The following is a 27,975-nucleotide window of genomic DNA, read 5'->3' as shown; positions in this document are numbered from 1 at the left end:
AAAGGACTGTGCAAATCAGTTCCCTCTATGCTCAAGGTAGGCTTGTTGGTATTTCTCCCGAATAAGCAGGGACTTGCCTTCTCCAAAGGGGTTCTTGATCAAATTCTTCTCCAGGCGGCCCAAAATGTAGTAGGCCTTTATATCATGTGGCACAACTGGCACACGTTTGTTGCTGTCCTTCCGCCGGAAGAGCCGCTTCCAGAGAATGGGCAAGTCCACCAGGTCCCGCCAGCGGGAGCAGACTGGACGGCAGTTTCGAATCAGGTCGCCCATAGGGACAAGAGACAAGATATCCAACAGGAGGTGATCGGGCAAAACGCAGAGGCTTGCCATCGCCTTTCAAAGAAGTCCACTCCACCTGGAGAGGAGAACTGGGAGAGGGAGGGAGAGAAGCACACAAGAAGGATGTGATCACACTAAATCTCCTAGCAAGGAAAGGGCAACCCAAATGATCAAGGGGATGGAACGATTTCCCTATGAAGAAAGATTGAAATGTTTGGGACGTACAGTGGTACCTCGGTTTTCAAACGTCTCTGTTGACAAAGGTTTCAGTTTTCGAACGCCGAAAGCCCAGAAGTAAACACTTCCATTTTTGAACATGCCTCTGCAGGCCGCCCTTTGCGCCTCGGTTTTCGAACGTTTCAGAACTTGAACGGTCTTCCGGAATGGATTATGTTGGAAAACCAAGGTACCACTGTATAGTGGTACCTCGGGTTACATACGCTTCAGGTTACATACAAATTAAGTACTTAACCCTCGTACCTACGGGACCGCCTCTCCCGGTATGCCCCACGGAGAACCTTAAGGTCCATAAATAGCAACACCCTAGAGGTCCCGGGCCCTAAGGAAGTTAGATTAGCCTCAACCAGAGCCAGGGACTTCTCAACACTGGCTCCGGCCTGGTGGAACGCTCTGTCTCATAAGACCAGGGCCCTGCAGGATCTGATTTCTTTCCGCAGCGCCTATAAGACAGAGTTGTTCCGCCTGGCCTTTGGCTTAGAATCAGTTTGATTCCCCCCCCCCTCTTTCTTTTTTCCTTTCTCCTCCTGTGAGGAGTCTGCATCTTAATGTTTTAATGTTTTATTTTAATTTTGTTTTTTAAGTTGTATTTTAATCAACTTGTTTTTATTATTGGTTGCTAGCCGCCCTGAACCTGGTCTTGGCTGGGGAGGGCGGGGTATGTATGTATGTATGTATGTATGTATGTATAAATAAATAAATAAATAAATAAATAAATTATTATTATTATTATTATTATTATTATTATTATTATTATTAACCCGAGGTACCACTGTATAAGGTTAGAGGAAAGCTGAGTAAGAGGAGACATGATAAAAGTTTATAAAAATTATGCTTGGCATTGAGAAAGTGGATAGAGAAGCATTTTTCTCCTTCTCTCCCAACATTGGAACTTGGGGACATCCAGTGAAGTGGACATCCATTGAAACTAAATCCACTGAAACTAAACCAGGCAGAGGGACTTCTCGGTAGTGGCACCTACCCTGTGGAAAGCCCTCCCATCAGATGTCAAGGAGACGAGTAAATCTATAACCTTTAGAAGACATCTGAAAGCAGCCCTGTATGTAAAGGTAAAGGACCCCTGGAAGGCTAAGTCCAGTCAAAGGTGACTATGGGGTTGCGGTGCTCATCTCGCTTTTCAGACCGAGGGAGCCAGCATTTGTCCACAGACAGCTTTCTGGGTCATGTGGCCAGCAGGACTAAACTGCTTCTGGCACAACAGAAACACTGTGACAGAAACCAGAGCGCATGGAAATGCTGTTTACCTTCCCTCCGCAGCAGTACCTATTTATCTACTTGCACTGGTGTGCTTTCAAACTGCTAGGTTAGCAGGAGCTGGGACACAGCAACAGGAGCTCATTCTGTCACAGGGATTTGAACCACTAACCTTCCAATCGGTAAGCCCAAGAGGCTCAGTGGTTTAGACTACAGTGCCACCCGCGTCCCTAGCCCTGTAAAGGGAAGTTTTAAACATGTTATATTTTAATATGTTTTTCTATACTTTGGAAGCCACCCAGAGAGGCAGGGGCAACTCAGTCAGATGGATGGAGTACAATTATTATTATTATTATAGGAAGATTCAGGACATATAACAGAAAATACTTCTTCATGAAATGCAGAGTTAAACTGTGGAACTCTCTCCCATTTGAAGCACCAGCATGGATGGCTCATGTCCTGCTTGTGGGATTCCTCCTCAGGGACCTGAGTGAACAGAATGCTGGACAAATGGGCGTTTGGCCCAATGCAACAGGTCTCCTCTGATGTTCTCATAAATAGCAGAGACACCAGAAACTGCCTTGCACTAAGTCAAACCATTTCTCTATCTAGTTCAGTATTGTCTGCACTGACTGGCAGAAGTCTTGCAGGATTTCAGACAAAGCTGTCCCCCAGCCTTACCTAGTGATGACAGGGACTTGACCTGGGATACCACCTGCATGCATGGAAATAGACAATGCCAAGGAAGGCCCTTGCAACACAATGTTGCTGTGTCAGGGCCACCCAGTGAGGGAGGCTGCCCATGGGCTGGAATGCAGGGAGACCAGCAGTAGGGGGCGCCAATGACAAAGAGAGCCAGCTAAGTCTGGTTTCATCCCTGCTGAGTTCTGCAGTCTTAAGGAGGAAGGTGCCATCAATCAGTACTAATCCCTGGGGGGTGGTTGTAAAAAAAAAAGCAGGCAGGCAGGGGCTGGCTAAGGTTCATGGGGCAGAGAATTCTATCCACTGAAGTCAATAGACCTTCGTTGTGATTATTACGCATTCAAATAAAATGTGCATGATTATTTAAATCTATTAATTGGTGGATATTATTATTTCTAATTGTTTCTAACATGCATTTTTTTGAACCGTTGTACTTAATTGACGACATGAGATGTTGTGAGCTGCTTTGGGCACAATTTTGTGGGAAAGTGGCATACAAATAAACAGATAATGTTGATGATGATATATCCCGCCTTTCTCCATAAGCTCAAGGTGATGCATCCCAGCTCTGCCCCCTCATTATTTAACCCCCCACAACAACCCTGCGAGGTGCATTTTGCTGAGAGGCAGTGACTAGCCCAAAGTCACACCCAGTGAGTTTCAAAGCCCAGTGTGAAATTTGAACCCAAGTCTTACTCCGACACTCTTAACCATGATGGCCACACCTTGCAGGCTAGACCCATCCTTTAAAATTAAGTGGACAGGCCAGACAACTCTAAATTCCATCCCTGGTCCATTGTGTATAAAATTCCTGAACTCTGCAGCTGCGTTTTTAGAAGGCTGGGGAACCAACTGCCTTTTATTTTTTCGATGGGGGTTAAAATAGATTGTGAAGTTGTGGCGTTTGCCCTCTTAGGTGGGTCATAAGGAAAGGGTTAAATGAGTGTGAAGTGATTGGCCAGTGGGAACCCAAGGGGAGGAGTTAGAGTTAGAGTTGGAGTTGTGTAAAAGTCAGTTGGGAGAAGGAAGAGGGAGGATATAAGTCTGTGGATTGGTCTAGTTTTGATGTGAGAGCGAGTGATTCAGATAAACAGGAGGAATAATCAGTTAGACGTTATTAGGAAGCTATAGCTATAGAAACTAAGGATAAAAAACTGACAAGAAAAATGATCTGAAACCATAACCTTGTTCATGCTTATCAAATAAACTTGATCATTTGTTTTAATGTCAACAACTGTCTGGACTCTGTGTGTACACGAGAGAAACGGGTTGGTGGCAGCGGGGAAGTGATCATAGTGGTGACACAGGGATCAATAGACCGTCAAACGTCCGGGGACCCTGTGTGATCCCCACAGAGGTATATAGAATTCATTGAGGCATGGTGGGGGTAAAGAGTAACTTTCTCCCGTTATTCACACTACACAGGAGTTTTTGGGGGGTGAGTGGGAGCACACTGGCAACAGGGATGGGGCTGATCCACTCCACCAGCTCTCTTAACATGCACCAAGGCACCCTGAACCACCAAGAGGGAGAGGGTTTTGCAAAACCACTCATTCCAAGGGTTGTAGCCAGCTAAATTATTCTCAGGAGCGGGCCCATAGCAATGAATGAACCTGCTAGTTATGTCCATTAACTCCACTGGGTCTACTCTGAGTTGGAAACTAGCGAGAGAGACTTAAAGATGCTTAACTGCTCAATTCTCTCATTCTTTGGGTCCTGCCCAGTTGCAGGAATTTATGTATAGGTTGGGGGGGGGTTGCCCCTCCAGCAGATATCATGCACATGCAGCCCACTACCAAAATCAGCACAATCACTTTTGTGACTTTTGTGATTTGTCCCCACAAAACACTTCATTGCAGTTTCTTCCTATCTATTCAAAGGGCCTTTGCTGCATGATACCAAATGTAACAATTCACTGATAAATTTATCTATGTACTGGCTCACAGGGAAAACATCAGAAATTCGTATAGACATGTGAGCTCAGCTACTCAGCAGCCCCTCTGCCTGAGTGATTCCTGGCATCCTGATACCCGGGTGCCAGACAGGTAGCCATTCCAGAAATAACAAACAAAAGAAGACAAAAGGGTGTGATTAACTTGGCTGGGGAACACGGAAATATAAATATCTCTTTTGTTACACTTGATGGGTGTTTGGTGGAGGGCAAGGAGAACCATGGGGCAGGGTCCAGGATGCTCAGATTACTTCCACCAGACCTCCCCTTTCATGATGTAACCATGATGTATTAGTGATGTAGTTTGGGCGGGGTGTAACGTGGGGATTAGCAGCTAAAAAAAGTTTGGGGTCTTTTGTTCTGGGCTTCCATCTTGTTCCACCTTGTGGCAGGTGAGAGTCCTGTCGTGAAAGTCTTCAATAAAGACCAAGCCTACTGGCTGCTGTTTTGCTCTGGTATTCCTGGCTGGTGTCCTTGTTTTTTGTCCAAGGAGCCCTCAGATTTCTCCATTAACATCCCAAAGCTAAGAGGCTCCTTGTTTGCCTAAAAACTTCTAGGGGCAGTGTGGTGCGATGGTTAGAGTGTCGGACTAGGGCCTTGAGAAACCAGGGTTCAAATATCCCACTTGGCCATGAAGCTCACTGGGTGACTCACTACCTCTCAGCCAAACCTACCTCACAGGGTTGTTGTAGAGATTCAGTGAGGAGGAGGCAGAGCCATGTACAACACCTTGAGCTTCTTGGGGGAAAAGGTGGGATTTAAAGGCAATAAAACAAAATAAATAATACTGACTTGGGAAGGGTGCAGGAAACAAAACCGTGTAGGCTCCAAATTGAAGTCGAGTCTCTGCCCGCAGAGCAACCAGAAGAAAGGGGAGGAGCAAGATGGAAGTTGGGCGTGTCCCCCTCCTCCTCCCATAGCCCCTCCCTTTATAGAAATCCTGGGCAAGACTCATTTGCATACGATTTAGAGGGCCTTACGCACAGCTGCTGTGGCTTTGCTCTTTATCCTCTTAATCATTTTCTAGGGGGTATCCTGGGTTTGCTTACCCAAGAGTAACTCAGACTGAAATCATCGGGGCTTACTTCTGAGTAGTAGGCAATGGGCTGTCTGCGGTGCAAGCCCTACTCAGAGTAGGCCCATTGACATTCGTGGACAAGAGTAACTTGGGTTAAATAGTTTTGGTGGATCAACTCTGAGAAGGACTGTGTTGGGTCCAGCACAACTGCATGTTTGTTTAGTCGTTTAGTTGTGTCAGACTCTTTGTGACCCCCTGGACCAGAGCACGCCAGGCACTCCTGTCTCCCACTGCTTCCTGCAGTTTAGTCAAACTCATGCTGGTAGCTTCGAGAACACTGTCCAACCATATCGTCCTTTGTCGTCCCCTTCTCCTTGTGCCCTCCATCTTTCCCAACATCAGGGTCTTTTCCAGGGAGACTTCTCTTCTTATGGGGTGGCCAAAGAATTGGAGCCCCAGCTTCAGGATCTGTCCTTCCAGTGAGCACTCAGGGCTGATTTCCTTAAGAATGGATAGGTTTGATCTTCTTCTTCTTTGATCTTCTTCTTCCATGGGACTCTCAAGAGTCTCCTCCAGCACCATAATCCAAAAGCATCAATTCTTCGGCGATCAGCCTTCTTTATGGTCCAGCTCTCACTTCCATACATCACTACTGGGAAAACCATAGCTGTAACTATACGGACCTTTGTTGGCAAGGTGATGTCTCTGCTTTTTAATATGCTATCTAGGTTTGCCATCGCCTTTCTGCCAAGGAGCAGGCGTCTTTTAATTTCGTGACTGCTGTCACCATCTGCAGTGATCATGGAGCCCAAGAAAGTAAAATCTCTCACTGCCTCCATTTCTTCCCCTTCTGTTTGCCAGGAGGTGATGGGACCAGCTGCATAGCACTGCACATTTAAAGTTCTCCATTGCAAGCTTTCAAATGATTCCCTGTGCTGAGCCGCCTTCCGTTTACTCTTAAGTAAGTCTCACGGAAGTCAGTGGGGCTTGCTTCCAAGTAACGGCGCTGCTGGCCTTCCATTAACTCTCTTTCCTCCTCTCTCCAAGGATTTTTGATGAAATAAGAATAAAAATGGGGTCCCTTCAAGGGGGTCAGCTTCTTAAGGAAGACTGGACCTTCGGAGAGAGCGTACCTTTTAAGGCTCAAACTGGTCGGGAAATGAACAGAGACCAGACCAGGATATACAAAAGCAAAGCAGCTATATGCCTGGTCTTTATTAAAGCTGTTGCAACAGGGTGTTCCCCCCCACACACTCAGGAGAGAGGAGGAGGACCCAGGACAAAGGTGTGCAAACCCTTATATAGACTTTGAAATTGCCCACCCTGGAGCTCAAGACCACTTCCAGAAACATCATATGTACATCACAGAAGGGGCGGACTACAACAGAAATCTGAGTGCGTTGTTTTTTTCCTCTTGTCTGCTAGGTTGCTTGCTTGGATTACTTGGGAATCCTGGCCACTCTTCTGTTGCTCAGTTCCTGAATCCAGGGCACAGGCTCACACCCTTTAAATGTGCCTTTAAGACAGGATTTGTGAAAGAGACAATGGGGAGATTTCCTATTTCCTTCGACCTTGCAGAGGAATATTTGAGGTCATTTTGGGAGAGAGAAAATGGTTTCAGGACTTTTCTGTGGGTTTCAGACATGTGGTTTGTATGTGTTTGCTTGGTACATTTATGAACATCTATTTTATATATGGGACATGGGTGGCACTGTGGGTAAAACAACAAAGCCTAGGACTTGCCGATCAGAAGGTCCGCGGTTCACATCCCCATGACGGGGTGAGCTCCCATTGCTCGGTCCCATTGCTCCTGCCAACCTAGCAGTTTGAAAATACGTCAAAGTGCAAGTAGATAGTTTCTGCTCCGGCGGGAAGGTAAATGGTGTTTCCGTGCACTGCTCTGGTTCGCCAGAAGTGGCTTAGTCATGCTGGCCACATGACCCGGAAGCTGTACGCCGGCTCCCTCGGCCAATAAAGCGAGATGAGCGCTGCAACCCCAGAATCGTCCACGACTGGACCTAATGGTCAAGGGTCCCTTTACCTTTACCTATTTTAAATATAAAAGAGCTTAAAATTCTTATAACATTTGAACAGCCCAAATGCACAAGATGGATTGTGGCAGGCAGGTGGAGGCTATGCCAATTTACTCAGCCTATCGCTTTCTATTCTTATCCACCCAGGCAGCTATCGTTAAGGGGTGTGTGTGCTGACTTCCACGATGAAACGAAGGAGGAGAACCACATTTCTGAATAGTAAGGAAATGCATGGAAGCGGCCAATGGGGACAGCGACCCCTGGAGGCAGAGAGCGAGCATCTCTCTACTGCCGCATTCCTGTCCGCCTCATCCCAGATACAACAGGATTGGGGAATTGCCCCCCTCTAGTGGTTGTTGGAAGGAAATCAGCCCTGAGTGCTCACTGGAAGGACAGATCCTGAAGCTGAGACTCACTCCAATACTTTGGCCACCTCATGAGAAGAGAAGACTCCCTGGAAAAGACCCTGATGTTGGGAAAGATGGAGGGCACAAGGAGAAGGGGACGACAGAGGATGAGATGGTTTGATAGTGTTCTCGAAGCTACCAGCATGAGTTTGACCAAACTGCGGGAGGCAGTGGAAGACAGGAGTGCCTGGCGTGCTCTGGTCCAGGGGGTCATGAAGAGTCGGACACGACTAAACGACTAAACAACAAAGTGGTTGTTGGACGCCAGTGTGACCAATGATCAAGGATTGTTTTACACCATGGGTAGGTAAACTAAGGCCTGGGGGCCAGATCGCCTTCTAAATACGGCCCACGGATCGTCTGGGAATCAGCGTGTTTTTACATGAGTAGAATGTGTGCTTTTATTTAAAATGCATCTCTGGGTTATTTGTGGGGCATAGGAATTTGTTCTTTTCCCCCCCAAATTATAGTCTGCCCCCCCACAAAGTTTGAGGGACAGTGGACCGGCCCCCTGCTGAAAAAGTTTGCTGACCCCTGTTTTACACAGTTGACATCTATTGTCACGTGTGCGAAGGATAGCGCCAGGATCCCAATATGACTTTTCTTTTTGACATCTCTGGAGTCAGAGGAACATCTGTCGCCCTCCAGATCCTGCTGGTGTACAACGCCTGTCAGTCCCAACCAGCACAGCCAAAGTCCATGGATGAGATAGGAACAATCTCTGCAGTGCCGCAAGTTCAGCATACTTGCCTTGCAGAGACTTTTCACCTGACTATTGCAAGAGATAATCGTGGAAAAGAGAGCATAAGTGAGGCGACCCAGTCCTGGAGATCTCTCTGCTATGCAGTCTGGCCCACAAACACTGTAAACTAATAAATAACATGAATGAATAAAAGTAATAAAAGGCAATCTTTACAAAACTTTAGTTTATGGTTGCCATCAATTTTGATTTTAATTAACTTTTATAATGTTTTTATAATGTTGCACTGTTTTAGTGTTGTTAGCCGCCCTGAGCCCGGCTTCGGCTGGGGAGGGTGGGACATAAATAAAATTTATTATTATTATTATTATTATTATTATTATTATTATTATTATTAAGTACACTGCCTCCTTTTTGGGGGTGGGAAGAGAATTGTCGGCAGATTGCACCCTCCGTGAAAAGGATGATCCCAAGCCTTCTTTCCAGCCTGTTGGTTTTTTTTCCGTGGGGGTGTGATTTTCCATGTATGGGAGGTATAGCCCATAAATGTGTGCTTTCCAATAAATGACTCCTAAGTCCCCCCTCCCCTTCTTTCCCCCTCTTTTCTTCCTAACCTAACACTGTATGCAACGCCAATGTCTCGCAATGAATGAAACTGATCTGTAGAAAACACATCTTAAAAAAAGAGACGATGCAAGTATTTTTGCAAACTCAGAAATTTTTAATAATTTTTTTTAATGACTCCTAAGTTTCAACTGAACTGGTACAGTCCCTTGTGGCAGGGCTGTACCACCTTGCCATTGCAACGTATGAACAAGCAAGGGGGGTGCAGTGTCTCCCCACTACAAATGCCACACAGTCGTCAATGAAAACGCAGTCTGAAGCCAGGATGACACACCCAGTTTGGTGTAGTCAGACCTCGGGTTGCGAACGTGATCCGTGCGGGAGGCACGTTCGCAACCCGCAGCACCGCGTCTGCGCATGTGCAGGTTGCGATTGAGTGCTTCTGCACATGCGCAAAGCACAATTTAGTGCTTCTGCGCATGCGCGACAGCCGAAACCCAGAAGTAACCCGTTCCGGTATTTCCAGGTTTTGGCGGGTCTGTAACCCCAAAAAACACAACCTTAAGCGTCTGTATGAGGTATGACTGTATATATATAGCATAGCTGTCAACTTTCCCCTTTTCTTGCAAAGAATCCTATTCGGAATTTCCCTTTAAAAAAGGAAAAAGTTGACAGCTATGATCTATAGTGTGTATAGTGTGTTTGTGTGTGTGTAGTGTATCTATATACTGTGTGTGTGTATAGGACGTGTGTGTGTATATATATATATAATATAGTATGTATGTGTGTGTGAATATAGTGAATGTATATATAGTGAATGTGTATGTATATGTGTGTGTGTATACACACACACACAAATACATATCTATATAGATATAGATATAGATATATGAATGAAAGGTCGGGTTCCAGGAAGAATCTGGCGTGAATAACCCGCCCCGGAAAACCAAATAAGCAAGCAAGCAGACACGCGGGCGTTCAGCTCGCCGGCCTCCCTGGGTCGGAACCTTTGACTCCGAGGGAGTTCTGTTTCCGGCCGGGCCGCTTTCGGAGGCGCACGCGCTTCGGGCGCGCGTCGGCGGGGGCGAGGAGAAGGGAGCGGACCCGCCGATGGCAGAGGCGAGCCGGAGTGGGCGTCGGCGTCGGCGTCGCGGGAGCTGGGGCTGCTCGGGAGCCGCCTTCTCTGGGCGCAGGGTGAGTCCTGAGCGGGGAGAGGTTCCCCCCTTCCGGCTTCCTCCCGCCCGGACTTCGCCCCCCCTGCAGGGTAGGACGCTGCTGCGGAGGCTGCCGCCCCGCGGAGGCAGGAGACTGGGGTGGGGCGGGCCGAGGGCCTGGCCTTTCTTCTGGGCTGGAAGTGGCCCGGCTTCCTCAATGCTCGCGGGAGGAGGCGGCGGCGGCGGGCAAGCGGGGCTTCGGCGTCTCCTCGGACGGCAGAATGGGACAAGGCGGGGTAGGGCTTGCGTGACCGGTATGGAATTCATTCCCTTGGTTGTCATGTATATGTTACTTTTATATATCCTACATTTTGTCTTATCTCTCTGGAGAGCAGGCGCTCAAAAGACCCAGTTTGACTACATACGTTACTTTTATATATCCTGCATTTTGATTTTTCCTGTAACACTGGAGAGCAGGGGCGGAACCAGACTCAATGACCCAGTTTGGCTATATATGTTACTTTTATATATCCTGTACAGTATTTTGATTTTTCTCTCTGGTTAGCAGGGGTGGAACCAGGCTCAATGACTCAGTTTGGCTATACAGTGGTACCTTGGGTTACAGATGCTTCAGGTTACAGACGCTTCAGGTTACAGACTCTGCTAACCCAGAAATAGTACCTTGGGTACCTCTTTGCTTCAGGATGAGAACAGAAATCGGGCTCCAGCGGCGCAGCAGCAGCAGGAGGCCCCATTAGCTAAAGTGGTGCTTCAGGTTAAGAACAGTTTCAGGTTAAGTACGGACCTCTGGAACGAATTAAGTACTTAACCCGAGGTACCACTGTATATGTTACTTTTATATATCCTGTATTTTGATTTTTCTGTCCAGAGAGCAGGAGCGAAACCAGGCTCAATGACCCAGTTTGACAATATATGTTACTTTTATATATCCTATATTTTGATTTTGATTTTTTTCACATATTTTCTATTAAATGTTAGTTTTGCATTTTAGAACATTCATTTAAACAACCTTAAAATATCAATGACTTCCCCCCTTCTCTTTGCGTGGTACATTTTGCATAACATAAATCCCTGCATATTTCATATAAACCAAACCATTCAATATTACATTATTACATCCATCAAAACTTATTTACACTGTTGAATTTATCTTAATACTGCCCACATTTTCAATGTACACCATTTCCCCCCATATATTCAATTAACATTTTCCAGTCTTTTTTAAACGTATGTTGTTCGTGTTCTCTTATTCTATATGTTAGGTCCGTAAGCTGCGCATATTCCATCAGTTTAAGTTGCCATTCTTCTTTAGTTGGGACTTTGCTCGTTTTCTGTTTTTGGGCTACCGTAGTGGCATACATAAATAACCTTGTTTGACACCTGGGAATTTCCGTCAGAATTATCCCCAACAGAAAGGACTCTGGGTTTTTGGGGGGAAGTACTTTTAAACATTTTTTTTTCAATTCATTATGAATTATTTCCCAACACTCTTTTACCCTTTTACAGATCCACCACATATGACAGAACATACCCTCAGTCTCATTTCACCTCCAGCACTTATCTGATTTAGTCTTATACATCTTAGCAAGCCCACTCGGAGTTACACACCATCTGTGAATCATTTTCAGGTAGTTCTCCTCCAAGGAATAACAAACTGTAAACTTCAGATCGCTCTTTCAAAGCTTTTCCCAGAGATTAAATCTATATTATGTCCTTTATCTATTGCCCAGTGTGTCATAGAAGCTTTGTTTCCCAATGTAGTAACAGATTGTATATTTAGATTTTTCTGTCTGGAGAGCAGGGGCAGAACCATACTCAAAGACCCAGTTTGAGACACACACACACACACACACACACACACACACACACACACACACTTGCATACCCCCACCTCAATGGTGCCCCTCTGGAGGCTTCATTTGGGGCAAAAAAAACCCTGGCTCACACACACAGACGTAGCTGTGGGTCTGCTGGGGAGATCACTTCACCCAGGGATTTGACTTAACTCCCCACCCTCCACCGACTGTAGAGTCGGACCCTATTGTCTCTTGAGGCAGGTAGACGCCAAAAACAATTAGATTTATATGCCACCTTTCTTCCACTCCCCCACTCCCCCTCTCCCATTTCATCCTCACAACAACCCTGTGAGGTAGGTTAGGCCGAGAGCCCACAGTCTACATTTGTGAGCTCCATCATAGGGATTCGAACCCAAGTCATAGTCTGAATCTGCAACCACACTGGCATAATTATTGTTATTGCTATTATTAGCACCCAGCATTAACATCGGAGTTCAATATTGAAAGCTGTTTAAAACAGCTTTAGAATAGCAAAAAAGAAGAAGTCGTCTATTATAGTACATTGTGTTTATCCAGTTTTTGGTTTGCTTGTTTTTGGTTTGCTTTTGTATTTATTACAGGGGTTAACGAAACAGGAATGTTGAATGTTGAACAGGCAAACTGTTCTGGCTTCCATATTGCCATAAGGGTGTAAAATGTCTGTTCTGTTAGTCACCTTTAATAAATATATGGTTTGAATGTTGAACTGCATACTACCAGTTCCGGATCAAACTTGTCTGAAGTGCTGGTTGATGCTTTCATTACTTATCTGTCTAGTACATATTCTGTTTGTTATTTTGTAAACCACTTGGGAGACTGGGATATGTAAAAATATTAGATAAATAATATTAGATAAATAAATTAAGTTCTACAATCATGCATTTTAAAATAACTTAAAATAAGTTTAAAAACAATACAAAACAACTAAAGAGAGGTCATTAAAAAGTGTTGCTTTAAAACTTATTGCTGAAAGCCCAGCTATGAATTATTGTGGGCTTCTGACATTTTAGAGACCTCAGAAACTCTCCTACAGATCACACAGCCTTCTTTGGCATGTAAAGGCATAAGTCAGACTTTCAAGGAAAACAACAGGGTGACAGGTGGAAGTTGGGCAAGGAATGCTTCAAATGCCCATCACACATTGTTTTATTTCAGTCCGTTCTGATTAATCCCCGTGCTTTAATTCAGTGCTCATTTTAAAGGCAAGTTTCATTAGCCTTATGTCCTCCAAATGTTTTTGGCTACACCACGCTGGTGAAGGGAAGGGAGGCTTTGTTTCTTGGTTTCAATTTGGGTGTTTTTGACTATATTTATGTTCTATTATGGCGTGTCCTATGCGGGACCAGTGTGCCCTGTGCTATTGCAGAACGTTTGCCTTCTCTGAATCGCTTGGAGCACAGTGGAAAATGTGGATTTTTATTTTTTTAAATGGCTGGAAGGTGGTTTAAGCAATGGCTGTTGTGAAAAATCTTTTAATTAGTATACTAAATCAAACCTGAAACCTTCGAAAGTGTCAGGCTCTCCTTCATTGGAGGTTTTTAAACAGAGGTTAGATGGCCCCTAAGTTGCAGGGGATTGGAGTCGATGCCCCTTTGGGGCCTTTCCAACTTTACAGTCCTATTATTCTGTAATTCAATGTCATTGACAGGGTGTGGGGGGGCTGCACCTGTTGAAATTTTATTAGATAAACCTGCAACCCTCCAGATATTTTGACTACAACTCCCACCAGTCCCATTTTGTGTTGTGAACCGCTCTGTGGTCTTCGGATGAAGGGCGGCGTACAGATTTAATAAATAACAATAATCCCAGTCAGTAACCAAAAGCATCCGATGGGCATCAGATGGCTGAACTAAGTCATAGGAGTCCCATAAAAGGAATATAAAGACCTGATTCAGCATCATCAGTCAGCCTGTTGCTGGATCATTCTGCAAAATCTCAAGCCGGATCTCTCCCCAACTTAGCTACATTTTTTTAAACGGGAAATGTTGGGGATGGGGGGAGAGCCCCGAGGGCCAGAGAGGAGTGGACAAATTAGTTCCCTGGGTCCTGCGGTCTCCCCACCCATGTGTTACACAGTTCTAGAAGGGTGCCCAATTCTCTCCATCAAGGAAATAACTCCTCTAAAGAGGAGGAAAGGGCTATTGTGAAAGGGGTAAGGTACAGGTTTTCCTCAGATTTAATGGACCACCACACAAATTTCTCTTCTTCCTTTCCCCTTTTCAGGTTCACTTCTGACACCTGGCGTTGCAGCAGCCTGTTTGAACAATGGAAGCGGAAGATGAGATGGAAAAGATCAATATTGTCAGCGAAAACAACCAGGAGAGCGAGCCAGAAGATCAAGGGGCGGCGTTGCTGGGCACCCCAAAGAGCCTGCCCAGCACCTGGCAGCACAAGTGTGCCTCTTATGTCCTGGCCCTCCGCCCCTGGAGCTTTAGTGCTTCCCTCACCCCGGTGGCCCTAGGCAGCGCTCTCGCCTACCGCTCCCTGGGGACTTTGGACCCTGGTCTCCTGGTCGGCAGCGCAGTGACCGTCTTGGCCGTCCACGGGGCCGGGAACCTCGTGAACACTTACTACGACTTCTCCAAGGGGATCGATCACAAGAAGAGCGACGACCGGACCCTGGTGGACCGGATATTGGAGCCCCAGGACGTGGTCAGATTCGGCGTCTTCTTGTACACCCTCGGCTGCATATCTGCGGCCTGCCTCTATTGCCTCTCTACCCTCAAGCTGGAGCATCTAGCCCTGATCTACTTCGGAGGGCTCTCCAGCTCCTTTCTCTATACTGGAGGTAAGGAATCCTCACCAACACATGCAGACCTTTTCTTGTTGCAGAGCATCTTTCCCCAACCTGGGGCCCTCCAGGTGTGTGGGGCTCCCAAATCCCTGGGATGCGAGAGTCCAAAGGTTTTGAAGGGTACCAAACTTAAGGTGTAGGCTCTTTAAGAAGAGCTGGGCAATATCTGGTTTTCAACATCCTTATATATCACAAGCTAAACATGGTGATATACCGGTATATCACAATGTCTGAAATAAGGATGGAGCATTGGCTGGCTTCATGGTTTTTCCTGCATCGTGATTTTTGCTGGCATCTGCTTCTTTGATTCGCTGCCCCATGCATGAGGCAGGGGAGAGCTGAGCTGGCAGAGTTAACAGTAGCTGCAGAAATTGAGAGAAGCATTGGCTGGCTTCACAGTTTTCCTCACATTGTGATTTTTGCATAGCACACCCACACACAATTCGTGATATATTGCCAGGTAAAAAGTTATGAAACCGATTTCACAATATGGACTTCAAACTGGTTTTGGACAATATATCAGTATATCGTCCAGCCCTAGCCAGGTTCAGTAGCTGAGGCGACAGGGGTTCTGCGCCAGAATTCTGCAATTTAGGCTTAGGGCTGAGTGATAACTGGTTTTCAACATTGCGATACAGTGGTGCCCCGCAAGACGAATGCCTCGCTAAACGAAAAACCCGCAAGACGAAAGGGTTTTCCGATTTTTTAGCGGCTTCGCAAGACGAATTTCCCTATGGGCTTGCTTCGCAAGACGAAAGCCCATAGGGAAATCTCCGGGGACAACGGGGAAGCGCAGCGCGCCTTCTCCTCTGTTCCCGGACCTGTCCTGAAGGCTTGCGGTGGGAGGTCCGGGAACAGAGGAGAAGGCGCGCAGCGCCTCTCCTCTGTTCCCGGGGCTTGCAGTGGGAGGAGGGTTTTTCCTCCCCACCGCCAACATTCAGAAGGCTGTTCTGAAGGCTGGCGGTGGGAAGAAAAGCCCTTCTCCCCCGCCAGCCTTCAGAAGAGTTCCCTGCAGGGCTCCCCAAGCTGCGAATGCCTGCCCCGCGCGAGGGGCGCTCTGAAGCAGAGCGCCCCTCGCGCGGAGCAGCAGGCTGCGATCCGCAGCTTGGAGAGCCCTGCGGGGAAGTCCTGCAGGGCTCCCCAAGCTGCAGATGTCTGCCCCGTGCGAGGGGCGCTCTGCTTCAGAGCGTCCCTCGCACCGGGCAGCAGGCTGCTATCCGCAGCCTAGGCAGCCCTGCAGGAACTCTTCTGAAGGCTGGCGGTGGGAGAAGGGCTTTTCTTCCCACTGCCAGCCTTCAGAAGGCTGTTCTGAAGGCTGGCGGTGGGGAGAAAAGTCCTTCTCCCCCCCCCCCCCCGCCAGCCTTCAGAAGAGGTCCGGGGACAGATTGTCCCCGGACCTGGTCTGAGGGCCGTCTCCCTAGGAACGCATTAATTGATTTTCAATGTATTCCTATGGGAAACCGTGCTTCGCAAGACGAAAAACTCGCAAGAAGAAAAAACTTGTGGAACGAATTAATTTTGTCTTGCGAGGCACCACTGTATATCACCAACTAAACATGGTGAGATACCAATATAGTACTGTGACTGAAATAAGCATTTAGTTACGCAGAGGTATAGGCTTCACAGTTTTCCCTGCATTGTGATTTTTGCTGTGTTGATCATCTATGTTGCCTTCTGCCAAAAAATTATCAACATAGGGCATTTTGCAAACATGTTTTAGAGAAGCATTATCCCTGTTACATCCCCAGCAGCTGGATGTCTTAGATAATCCTTTCATAAATGAGTGCAATGGAGTTCTAAAAATTATTTTTCATTCTATGAGTCTTAATTTGAGGTCCAGAGACACCCTTGTTATAGAACTTAACACAATTGCTTGGTTGTGATTGAGATTCCCAATTCTTTTTTCCATTCCTCCATTCATAATTGCATATCAAACTGGTTTGCTGCTAAGGAACATTTATATATGGTAATTGTGGGGTGGTGTTTTTGTTTGTTTGTATGTTGGTTACATAAGAGTTAATCGACTCTTTTAATATCTGGGGTCTCTGAGCCGCAGAAGGTCTTTTGTAGGCTTAAGACTCCACCCTCCTGGTCTTCAGTTCATGGGTGATAAGACTGTCGGTGCCCACTAGCCGCAATGGCTATTCTCTGCTTCCACTATTGAAGGCCACAGGCCTGCGAGCAACAGTTTCTAGGAATCAGCAGCAGGGAGAGCACTGTTGCACATGGGTCTGGGTTGTGGCGTTCCCATGATGGGACCACCTGATTGGCCACCATGAGATCAGGTGGCTTTCGCCCTGATCCTGTCGGGCTCTCATTATGATAGTATTATTTATTGCATTTATATCCCCCCCCCAAGGAGCTCAAGGTGGTGCACGAGGTTCTTCTCATTGAATCCCCACAACCACTCTGTGAGTTAGGCTACGTTAAGAGAGGCAGTGCCTGGCCTGTGCTCACCCAAAGAGCTTAATGGCATGGGGAGGGGATTCGAACCCTGGTCCCGGCCTGCCGCTCTAACTGCTACAGTTTTGCTGCCTCCTCTGTCATTCTGTTCTGTCGTGACTGCAGGCATTGGCTTCAAGTACGTGGCACTGGGCGACGTGGTGATCCTCATCACCTTTGGGCCACTGGCCGTGATGTTCGCCTACGCCGTGCAGGTGGGCTACCTGTCGGTTTCACCCTTGCTCTACGCCGTCCCTCTGGCCCTGAGCACCGAGGCCATCCTGCACAGCAACAACACCCGGGACATGGAGTCGGACCGGCAGGCCGGCATCGTCACCCTGGCCATCCTCATTGGGCCGACGTTCTCCTACTTCCTGTACAACGCCCTCCTCTTCCTGCCCTACCTGGTCTTCTGCGTCCTGGCTACCCGCTACACCATCACGATGGCCCTCCCACTCCTCACAATCCCCATGGCCTTCTCCCTGGAGAGGCAGTTCCGCAGCCAGAGCTTCGTCAAGCTCCCCCAAAGGACAGCCAAGCTCAACCTCTTGCTGGGACTCTTCTACGTCTTCGCCATCCTCTCGGCGCCCCCGGGGGCTCTTCCGAAGCTCTAGTGGGGGGGGGGGCGAGTTCTGTGGAGGCGACCGTGGCTGGAAACTCCGGGTTCTCCCTTGAGAACTGGGTGCAGTGGAGGTCAAGGCGAGAGGGGCCGCTGCCCCACCAACTCCGGCTTGCATCCAGTCCAAGGTGGTGAAACTGGCTGTCGGCTTCCTCCTCCTCTTTAGTCTCAGTATTGCCATTATAGAACTCAGTATGGAGGAAAAGGAGGAGGATGGGGGCAAAGCTGGGATTGGCTGGTTCTACCTGTCGTTCTCTCTGGCCCCACCTTCTTGGGGGCCTCTCTGCCTTCTGCCACACCTGTATCGGTGGGCACCAGCCTCCGCTGCCTGGGCAGTGCTTGTGGGGTTATTTTTCTCAGAGAACAAGAATAAGAGGTCTCTCAATTGAGCTTTTTAAATTTTTTTGTCTTAATGGTTTAGGTGGCCAGGCCGTGACCTAGAGTTGCAGCAGTCCTGCTCATGGGACCCCTCTGTAAAGATGCTGCAAAGTGTTTTCTTTTAAGTGGGGTGGGGGTGGAAAGACATATTAAAGCTTAACTCCCAATGTTCCGTTTGTTCTCCCACCACTCCCCAAAAGTTGGAAAATAAATGTTTAAAGAAACTGTCCAGCTTTCTAGGGAAGGATGTGCCATACTTTGCAGAGCTAGTTGAAATTGAAAGTAAGCTGAGCAAGGAATTCAAGGAACCCTGAAGGATAGGCAGCCTTTGCCAAGCAGGTGCCCTCCAAATGTTGCTGAACTGCAACTCCCATCAGCCCCAGCCAGTGTGGTCCAATTGATGATGGAAGTTGTGGTCCATCAGCATCAGGTCATCAACAGGTTGCCCATTGCTGCATTAAAAGAACGCTGAGTTATGACGGAGGTATCTGGGCGTGGTAGAGACACGTCAGGAGGTAGCTAGGGGGCAGTAAGGGCAAGTGACAGTCCAAAAACTGTTGGACTCCCAACTCTTATCAGCCCAGCAAGTTGGAATTAGGGCTGGGTGGGATCTGGTTCTCTCTCTCTCTCTCTCTCTCTCACACACACACACACACTCTCTCTCTCTCTCTCTCTCTCTCTCTCACACACACACACACACATATACATATATAATTTTCAACAAAAATAACAAAAAACTCCCCGCACAATAACAAATACAATAAGAAATACAAAGAAAAATATACACAAAAACAATATCAAATCCATAAAATGGGATTCTCCGAATTCCGTGACTTCCCTCTCCCCCCACCCCTGGTCCCCTAAATTTTCTTTTCGGCTGCATATCATTTTTACTCCAAATTATTTTTGGCGATATCTGTTTTTCAGCATCATATCACCAGCTAAACCTTGCGATATACTGATATATCACAATGTCTGAAATAAGGATGGAGCTGTGTAAAGGCATTGGCTGGCTTCACAGTTTTTCCCACACTCTGATTTTTACATAGCACACACACATCATGATTTGCGATATATTGCCAGGTCAAAATTTATGAAACGGATCGCACGATATGGACTTCAAACTGGTTTTGGAAGGTATATCAATATATCGCCCAGCCCTAGTTGGAATTCAGTAACTGTTTGGATTCAGAACTGTTTGGGGAAGGCCAGTTAAGCATATAACGGCATAGAAAACCAATGTTTAAATGCACAGCCTGAACCAAGAAAGAAGTGTCTTCCCCATCCTCTTGACAGCCTCCTGTAGGTGGAACTCCGCCAAACCTCTCATCGGAATGAATTCCAGAGGACTGACAAGATGCCATGACACAGAAATCCTTGGTTCATTTTCTCTCCTCTCCAGAGAGATGGGTGCCAAGACGGATCTACCCTTTGGATCTTGACGATGATTATTAAATCCTCCATATAGTTCTATAATAGGCACCCTCCTTATTTAACAGGTACCCCACTTTAACCACTGCCAAAAAGCTCAAGGGACCAGTGGTGGTGACAGTGGTGCTTGGAAGCCCAGGTGTTGACAGTTGGACAACCTGCTGTTTTTAATTTTAGTGATGTGCTGAGCCTATTGAGGTTGGTGGGGGCGGTCAGTAGGTTGGGTCTCTTGGGGATAGGGTCCCCGAAAGATCTTCCTCCCCTCTTTCCTGTTTGTTTCCTGGGAAGAGTTCTTGAAAAATAAAGCAAAACTTTTATCTTACTTAAAAGCCATAGACTGGGCGCCCTGTGGCCTAAGAAAAGTGTTGTTTGCCAGAAAGCTTGAAAGGTGAGCAGAAAGGGCAAATCTGGCCGCTTTGCCGTGTGTCCAGGTGATGAGACTTGAAACGGCAACCGGTTTTGTATTGAGGGTGGATCACAAACTGTCCTAAAAAAAGAGAACCAGGGTCCCTTTTTCTTTTGTGCTCTCTGGTGGAGAAACGGCCCCTAAAAAACCAGGCTGCAAAAAATTCTGGAGTGTTATGCTTCCTAATGGTGCTTGTTAGAGCTTCAGTTTAACAGCAGCTGAGTTCTCTCCCTGCACCCAATCCTTTTTACAGCACTCCCTAAAGGAAAGGCCGGGGGAACCTTGCAACCCCTTCCAGAAGTTTTTTGACTACATCTCCCATAAGCCCCAGCCAGATCAGGTACGATGGGAGCAACATCTGGAGGGCCACCCATTTCTCATCCCTGGACTAAAGGCCCCTGGGAGCTGGGAACACCAAAGAAAACTCCCTGTTGTGCCTCTGTATGAGTGGCTGCTCAAGCAGGGATGGCTCACCTGTAGTCCATCCGGACTTGTTGGGACTCCCAATTCCCATCAGCCCCAATGGTCACGGATAGCGGGACTTGTAGTCCCACCAAATCTGGAGAACTGCAAATCTCCCATCCCCTGCCTGAAAGGAGGTGGCTGAAAGGAAAAAGGTGCACTTGGATTGTTCATGCCTGCAGACACCCAAAATATGTCAGCTGACAAGGGATGGTGAGGGGCCGCTGGCAGCCCGAAATGACAAATTTGCATTATTAGGAAATTTCGGGAGTGGTTAGTAGGTGATCTTCCATGTATGTTTGGAAAGCCACTGGTGTCTCAGCCTAGTGATGGCCTTTCCCTGGTGATGTGTTCACTTTAACAGCTGCCAGAAGCAGATTGTGGGCGGTGTTTTGCAATGCTATTTTTCTAGAACTCACCTCATTCTCTTATACTGGCAATGGCACCCACCTGAGAGGGGCTGGAATATTCGTTCCAGCTGAAAAAAAGCCCTGGTGTTTAGGGTGGTTTGTTGCAGAACCATGCTGTGGCTCAATATGTCGAGGGCTTTCTCCTTCCATCTCTCCTCCTGCTGAAGGTTGTCCTTCCTTTCCTTTCCCTGCTCCTTGCTTACGTTGCCCTATTTCATCAGTGATCACTTTCAGCTCCCGCCTTGGGTTCCCATCCCACGGATTCAGGGTTGGGCAAGCTGAGTCAAGTCTTCCTCCTACTGGGTCCTGCTGGCTCGCTCTTGTTCCAGAGCAGGAGGGCAGGTATGTCACAAATTGAGCCTGCCTCACCCTTGGCAAGAGGGATGGTGACTCCACGCGGGGAAGCTGTTAGCTGCCTGGAAGCCTCTGCGGTTTGGTTGTCGTAACCAGAAGGGAGCTCCAACCAGGCTTGCTGGTTTTGCAGCAAACCAGATCAGTTCACCCTGCTGTAATGAGTGCCATAATGGCTGGGGTTTCCACACTCCCTGTGTCAACACAAATTACGTGTATGAAGCAGAGGAATTATTTACGCCTCTGCTTTATGGGCCGACTGCACAGGATATTTTCTTCCTGGGTGTTTTCTACAGCTCTTCCGGTGCCGAGCTCATGCTGGGGCACATTGAATTTTTCAGCTTTTGAATTCCACATTTGTGCTAAAATGTCGTAGCATGACTTGGGAATTCAAAAGGTACTTTGGTTAAGTCAGTGTAATTTAGTTTTGCTTGGTAAACAAAGCGTGGGGGGAAACTGCATAGAAATAATGGCAAATGATTGCTAAGTGCTTGCAGTTGAACCCGTCTCAGTTGCTAAAAGGCACTTCCAGCCACTGAGCCTCTGGTGACAGAGAAACACCCCCCAGACTGCAAACCTCCTCCTTCAGGGGCAGTGCAACCCCATCCATGGTACACAGCTGATCAATTTCTCCAACACATGAGTGCCTCCAAGATTCAAGTTCAGCTTGTTTTCCCTCTTCCATTTCACCACTGCGTTCAGGCGGTGGATTAGGGACTGCAAAGCCTCTCCTGATTTCAGATCCTATGGAGAAATAGAGCTGAGTGTCATCAGCATACTGTTGACATTTTGCCCTGAAACTGCCAATGGACACTCCGAGCTGCTTCATGCAGATATTAAGTAGCACTGGGAATAAGGCCGTCCACTGCAGCACCCCATAATGTAAAGGGAAAGGACTCCTGGATGGGTAAAGGTAAAGGGACCCCTGACCATTAGGTCCAGTCGTGACCGACTCTGGGGTTGCAGTGCTCATCTCGCTTTACTGGCCGAGGGAGCCGGTGTACAGCTTCCAGGTCATGTGGCCAGCATGACTAAGCCACTTCTGGCGAACCAGAGCAGCTCACAGAAACGCCATTTACCTTCCCACCGGAGCGGTGCCTATTTATTTACTTGCACTTTTGATGTGCTTTCGAACTGCTAGGTTGGCAGGAGCAGGGACCAAGGTACGGGAGCTCACCCCGTCGCAGGGATTCGAACCGCCGACCTTCTGATCGGCAAGTCCTAGGCTCTGTGGTTTAACCCACAGCGCCACCTGCGTCCCCCTGGATGGTTACGCTCAGTCAAAGGCAACTATGGGCTTGCGACACTCTTCAGGCCGAGGGAGCCAGCGTTTGTCCACAGACAGCTTTCCGGGTCATGTGGCCAACAGGACTAAACTGCTTCTGGCACAACAGGACACCGTGACAGGGTCCTTTACCTTACCATATGCAACATCCTCCGAGGAGCACGCAGACATGCCAAGAGCTGATGCCCAGGGAGTTCAATCCTCTCTGGCCCAGGTGCGCGAGTGTTTCCTGCGCATGGAACTCTTGCATGAGCCCAAACCCTACCCATCGAATCCTCCTCCCACCTGCTGGTGCAGGGTGAGTTCAATCCTGTTAGGTTCTGGGCGTTCAATCCTGCTTGGTTTTCTCACACCCTCAAAGGCCACACCACCAGCTGTGTAGTGTTTAGTTTCCAAGAGATGGTTTCCGAAGCACCCAAGCCTTGCCCCTTGATGAGGGATTCAATTTGCTAGCCTTCCTAGTGGAAGTTGAATACTAGTAGTGTTGCAGGAAACCCCCCCCCCCCCCAATCATTCAGTTTGTACAAACTTCACACACACTCATACACTACATGCGCTACGCTTCTGTTATAAATTCATAGAAAATCAACCATACATCAGATTTGCACTGTTCCACTTTTATTTTACTCCATGAAGGAAGGACTACAAAATGGGGAAGGTTTGATACAGGGCAGCCATAATCCCTTGAGCATACCAGCACATACACAGGAGCCCTGCCCAGTTGCTATGCCAACCCTGATGGTCCCAGACGGAAGACCATCAAGATCACAAAGAACTTGCATATGGGAGTGGATTCAGCATGGACTGGACAAAGGACAATAATCAGCTCTTCCCTCTGGGGGCAGGAAACTGCAAACTCCCCTCTGTCACCTGGAAAGTACTCATGGGGAGGGGGAAAGGGGGAACCAGCCAGGTGACAGGACACTCAGGTTACCACCGCAACTCCTCCCTCAACCCCTCCTTTCTGTGATGAAGGTGTGATGTATCTGAGGGGTGCTCTTAAGTTACACCCCTTCTGTGATGTATGTATGATGTTTCTGGGAGTGGTCTCGGGTGGCAATTTCAAAAGTCTTTATAAGGCCTTGCGCACCATTTTTCTGGGTCCCTCCTCTCTCCTGCAAGTGTGGGGAGCACCCTGTTGCAACAGTTCAATAAAGGCCAAGCCTACAGGCTGCTGTTTTGCTCCAAGTAATCCTGGTTGGTGTCTTTGTTTTTGTCCAAGGGAGCCCTCGGATTTTTCCGTTAACAGTAGTATCATCAAGAGTGTTGACCCATTGGAATTAATGGACCTAAGTTCGTAAGAACATAAGAAGAGCCTTCTTCCACAGTGGCCAGCCAGATACCTGTGGAAAACACACAAACAGGATCTGAGCACAAGAACACTTCCCCCTTCTGCCGTTTCCTGGAAATGGTATTCAAAAGCATCACTGCCATCAATAGCCCTCTCCTGCATGAATTTGTCCGATCCTTTTAAAGCCATCTAGGTTGGCGGCCATCCCTGCCTCCTGGGGGATCAAGTTTCAAACTTTCACTATGTACTGCATGAAGAAATAGTTCATTTTTATCTGTCCTGAGTCATCCAATGTTCAGCTAATGTTATGTGAAAGAACGCCACTTGCACAACTTTTAGGAAGCCCTCGCTATATAAATGTTGCCGGCTATTAAATCAGATTAAGGCAGGCTTAGAGGCTGTTCTGACAGCACAAGGAGGAGGACTATTAAAGGTGACTCTTGGGCTGAACCAGGTGAGTGAGGCATCTGTGCATGTGGGGTGTCAGGGTGAGAAAGCCAGAGAGGTACCTTTCACTCTTTCGTAACATCAGAACCCATAGGCATCCAGCGAGGCTGGATTCAGGATACACAAAAGGAAGGACTTCTTTACACAGAGAGCATGGCTAAACTATGGAACTCACTGCCACAGGATTTAGTGATGGCCGCTAACTGGGATGGTTATAAGAAGGGAGTAGAGAATGCACTTGGAGGCAGCAATGCTTCTGAATACCAGTTGCTTAAGAAACTGCAGGAGGGGAAAACGCTCTTGTTCTCGGGCAGTTTTGCCCTCCCCCCATGTATTTTTTTGAGCCCCCTCCCTGGGTCCCTTCAGTGTTCAAAGAGTGTGCGTTTCCTCCCCCCTGACTCCTTGTGACGCCGTGTGTGCAACTTCAGGATGTTGTGTCGGGCCCCCTCCATCAACTAGAGAAGACGGCGCCTCTGATAGCGCTTGGACCAATGAAGTCATAGAATTGTAGAGTTGGAAGGGACCCCGAGGGTCATCTAGTCCAGCCCCATGCAATGCAGGGTTCAAATGACCAGAAAGGAGATTCCGACCAAACATCAGAAAGGACCTCCTGGTATTAAGAGCAGTTCGACAGCAGAACAAACTCACTTGGAAGGTGGTGGACTCACCTTCATTGGAGGTATCTAAGCAAAGGTTGGGTGGCCATTTATCAGGGATTCTTTAGCTGTGGTTTCTGCGTTGCTGGGGGTTGGACTAGATGACCCTGGGGGTACCTTACAACTCTACAACTCTAGGATACTACTATCCATGTTCTGCTCCCTGTGGTGAATTTTTGATCACACTATAGCAGCAGTTCTCAACCTTGTGGGTCCCCAGATGTTGTTGGACTACAACTCCCATCATCCCTGGCCACTGGTCATGCTGGCTAGGAATGATGGGAGTTGTAGTCCAACAACATCTGGGGACCCACAGGTTGAGAAACACTGCATTATAGGAAGAAGTGATGAGCAAAGCCTGGCTACTCACCTTCTTTGGTGATCCCTCATAGCCAAGTAAGATTGTCTTCCACAAACATGGTTTTAACAGTGAGTCCATATGTGACCGTGGAGTCCAATTCTGGATCCACACATCCTTCCACAGTGGGGACATAGGTTTCCAGGTGGGAGTTGATAATGGTGAGGGTTTGCCAAGCGTGCCTTCCTCTTAGCACGTTTCTCCCTTTCGTCCTGAGTTTGAGCGTCTTCAAAGCCTATGACACCTTTGGTAAAGGCTGTTCTCCAACTGGAGCGCTCGCAGGCCAGTGTTTCCCAGTTGTCAGTGTTTATCCTACACTTTTTAAGATTTGCCTGGAGAGAGTCTTTAAACCTCTCTTGTTGACCACCAGTATTATGCTTTCCATTTTAAAGTTGGGAATAGAGTAGTTGCTTTGGAAGACGATAATCAGGCATCCGCATCAACGAAGTTGATGTTGAAGAATCATCGCTTTGACACTGGCAATCTTTGCTTCTTCCAGTAAATGGGCATTAGTTTGCCTGTCTTCCCGGGTGATGTGTAAAAATTTTCAGGGACACTCGGATATGCCTCTGGGTATCCTGCAGGTGGTAGCATTTCACCACTTACCTGAGACTTAGTTGGTTTTTTCAGATTGCAATTCAGTATCTCGGGGAGACTCACTGCTCTGTGCAGCAGGATCAGTCTGTGGCATCTCTGGCTAAGGCTGGGCAAGACCCTTGCTTGAAACCACTGAGAGTTACGGCTGGTCAGTGGAGACAATACTGAGTGGGGCATCTGGCCCAACCTGCTGCAATGCAGATATCAGAGCTAAAGGATCCTGGACAGATAGCCATCCAATGTCTGTTTCAAAACCTCCAATGAAGGAGAGGTCACCATCCGAGGAAGCCCATTCTGCTGTCAAACAGCTCCTTCACTGGAGGTTTTTAAAACAGAAGTTGGATGGCCATGTGTCAGGAATTCTTTGCTTGCAACACCTGAAATTCAGGGGGTTGAGCTAGACTAAAGGTAAAGGGACCCCTGACCATTAGGTCCAGTCGTGGCCGACTCTGGGGTTGCGGCGCTCATCTCGCTTTATTGGCCGAGGGAGCCGGCGTACAGCTTCTGGGTCATGTGGCCAGCATGCCTAAGCTGCTTCTGAGCAGCACACGGAAATGCTGTTTACCTTCCCGCCGGAGCGGTACCTATTTATCTACTTGCACTTTGACGTGCTTTCTTTTTTTAAAAAAATAATATTTATTACTTTCCCAATTTAAACACTACAAAAAAAGAACAATACAATACAACACAAAAACACCACACAACACCAACACATTTAAACTAACAAAACCAAACAAACAAACAAACAAAAAACAATTTAAAACACATCAAATAATTTCAATATCTTATCTTTCATTCACTTATTTCTGCGACCTCCTTTGACGTGCTTTTGAACTGGCAGGAGCAGGGACCAAGCAACGGGAGCTCACCCCGTCGTGGGGATTCGAACCGCCAACCTTCTGATTGGCAAGTCCTAGGCTCTGTGTTTTAACCCACAGCGCACCCGCGTCCCTAGAGCTAGACTAGGCATAGGCAAACTCGGCCCTCCAGATATGTTTTGGCCTACAACTCCCATGATCCCTAGCTAGCAGGACCACTGGTCACGGATGATGGGAATTGCAGTCCCAAAACATCTGGAGGGCCGAGTTTGCCTATATCTGAGCTAGACGACCCTTGGCGTCTTTTTCAACTTGACAGTTCTATAATTTTATTATTCTATGTGGCCCCCCCCCCCCCAATCATGAGCATAGCAAAAATATGAATCCATTTCGAATGGGTCTGCTGGTTCAGGCCAGTGTTTTGAGCAAGGTCATGGAAGATGATTCATCTGGTTCGTATTGGAGCCAGAGTCCTCTCTTATCTCTCTCCGCTGCCCTCCCCCTCTTGTCAAGTCTTTCCTTAAAGAGCTAATTTATCCGGGGTGAGCAAATGTGTGGAACATCTCAGCTGTACAGTGCACCAGGGAGACTTCTTCTCTCGGAAATAATGGTTGGGGAAATTGCATGTAATTGAAAAGCCTTAATGACATTAATGTAATGAGGAGGACCGGTGGCTCGAGAAGATAAAAAGCCCCGGCTTGGCTGCTTTGCTGCCCTCATTCCAGGCCTTCTCGCCTGGGAAAGAGAGAGGACGGAGGTTTAGGAGCGCACAGAAAGATGCAGAAAGGCAGTTTGGTGTAGTGGTTGGGATGAAGAAACCTGGGAGACCTGGGTTCATATCCTGATTCGGCCATAAAGCCATAATGACCATGGGCCAGTGTCTCCACCTATCAGGGGTGTTGTGAGGGTAAAATGGGGCTCGGGATGAGGAGAAGCATGTATACCACCTTGAGGGCAAAGTGAGATAAATGTAATAAATAAAATAAATGAAGATGGCTTGAGTGAAACAAACTAGGCACCCACACCTTAATTTTCAAAGTTGGGACGGGTGGGGGAAGGAGGATCTGGAGGAAGGACTGGTCTGTTTTGTTGGGTCCCAAGCAGGATCAGA

The 27,975-nt window shown here is 47.6% G+C and overlaps 1 protein-coding gene across 2 annotated transcripts; it reads left to right on the top strand.

The window, feature by feature from the left end:
* The first annotated feature begins 10,152 nt into the window (after nucleotides 1–10,152).
* Nucleotides 10,153–20,112, top strand: UBIAD1 (UbiA prenyltransferase domain containing 1). Of its 2 annotated transcripts, none has more exons than XM_081871276.1 (3): nucleotides 10,153–10,303; nucleotides 14,343–14,907; nucleotides 17,482–20,112. In XM_081871276.1, the coding sequence occupies exons 2-3, from the start codon at nucleotides 14,385–14,387 to the stop codon at nucleotides 17,967–17,969; spliced, it is 1,011 nt and encodes a 336-aa protein (XP_081727402.1). In that variant the 5' UTR covers nucleotides 10,153–10,303; nucleotides 14,343–14,384; the 3' UTR covers nucleotides 17,970–20,112. The 2 variants fall into 2 exon arrangements, with proteins under 2 accessions (XP_081727402.1, XP_081727403.1); XM_081871277.1 differs by lacking the exon at nucleotides 10,153–10,303 and adding an exon at nucleotides 10,317–10,577.
* The last annotated feature ends 7,863 nt before the right edge of the window (nucleotides 20,113–27,975 follow it).

The sequence above is a fragment of the Podarcis erhardii genome, assembly GCF_964252035.2.
Source record: "Podarcis erhardii genome assembly, chromosome: 7".
Taxonomy (NCBI): Eukaryota; Metazoa; Chordata; class Lepidosauria; order Squamata; family Lacertidae; genus Podarcis; species Podarcis erhardii.
Note: the sequence above shows the minus strand (reverse complement) of the source record. Positions and strands in the feature narration are given on the sequence as shown.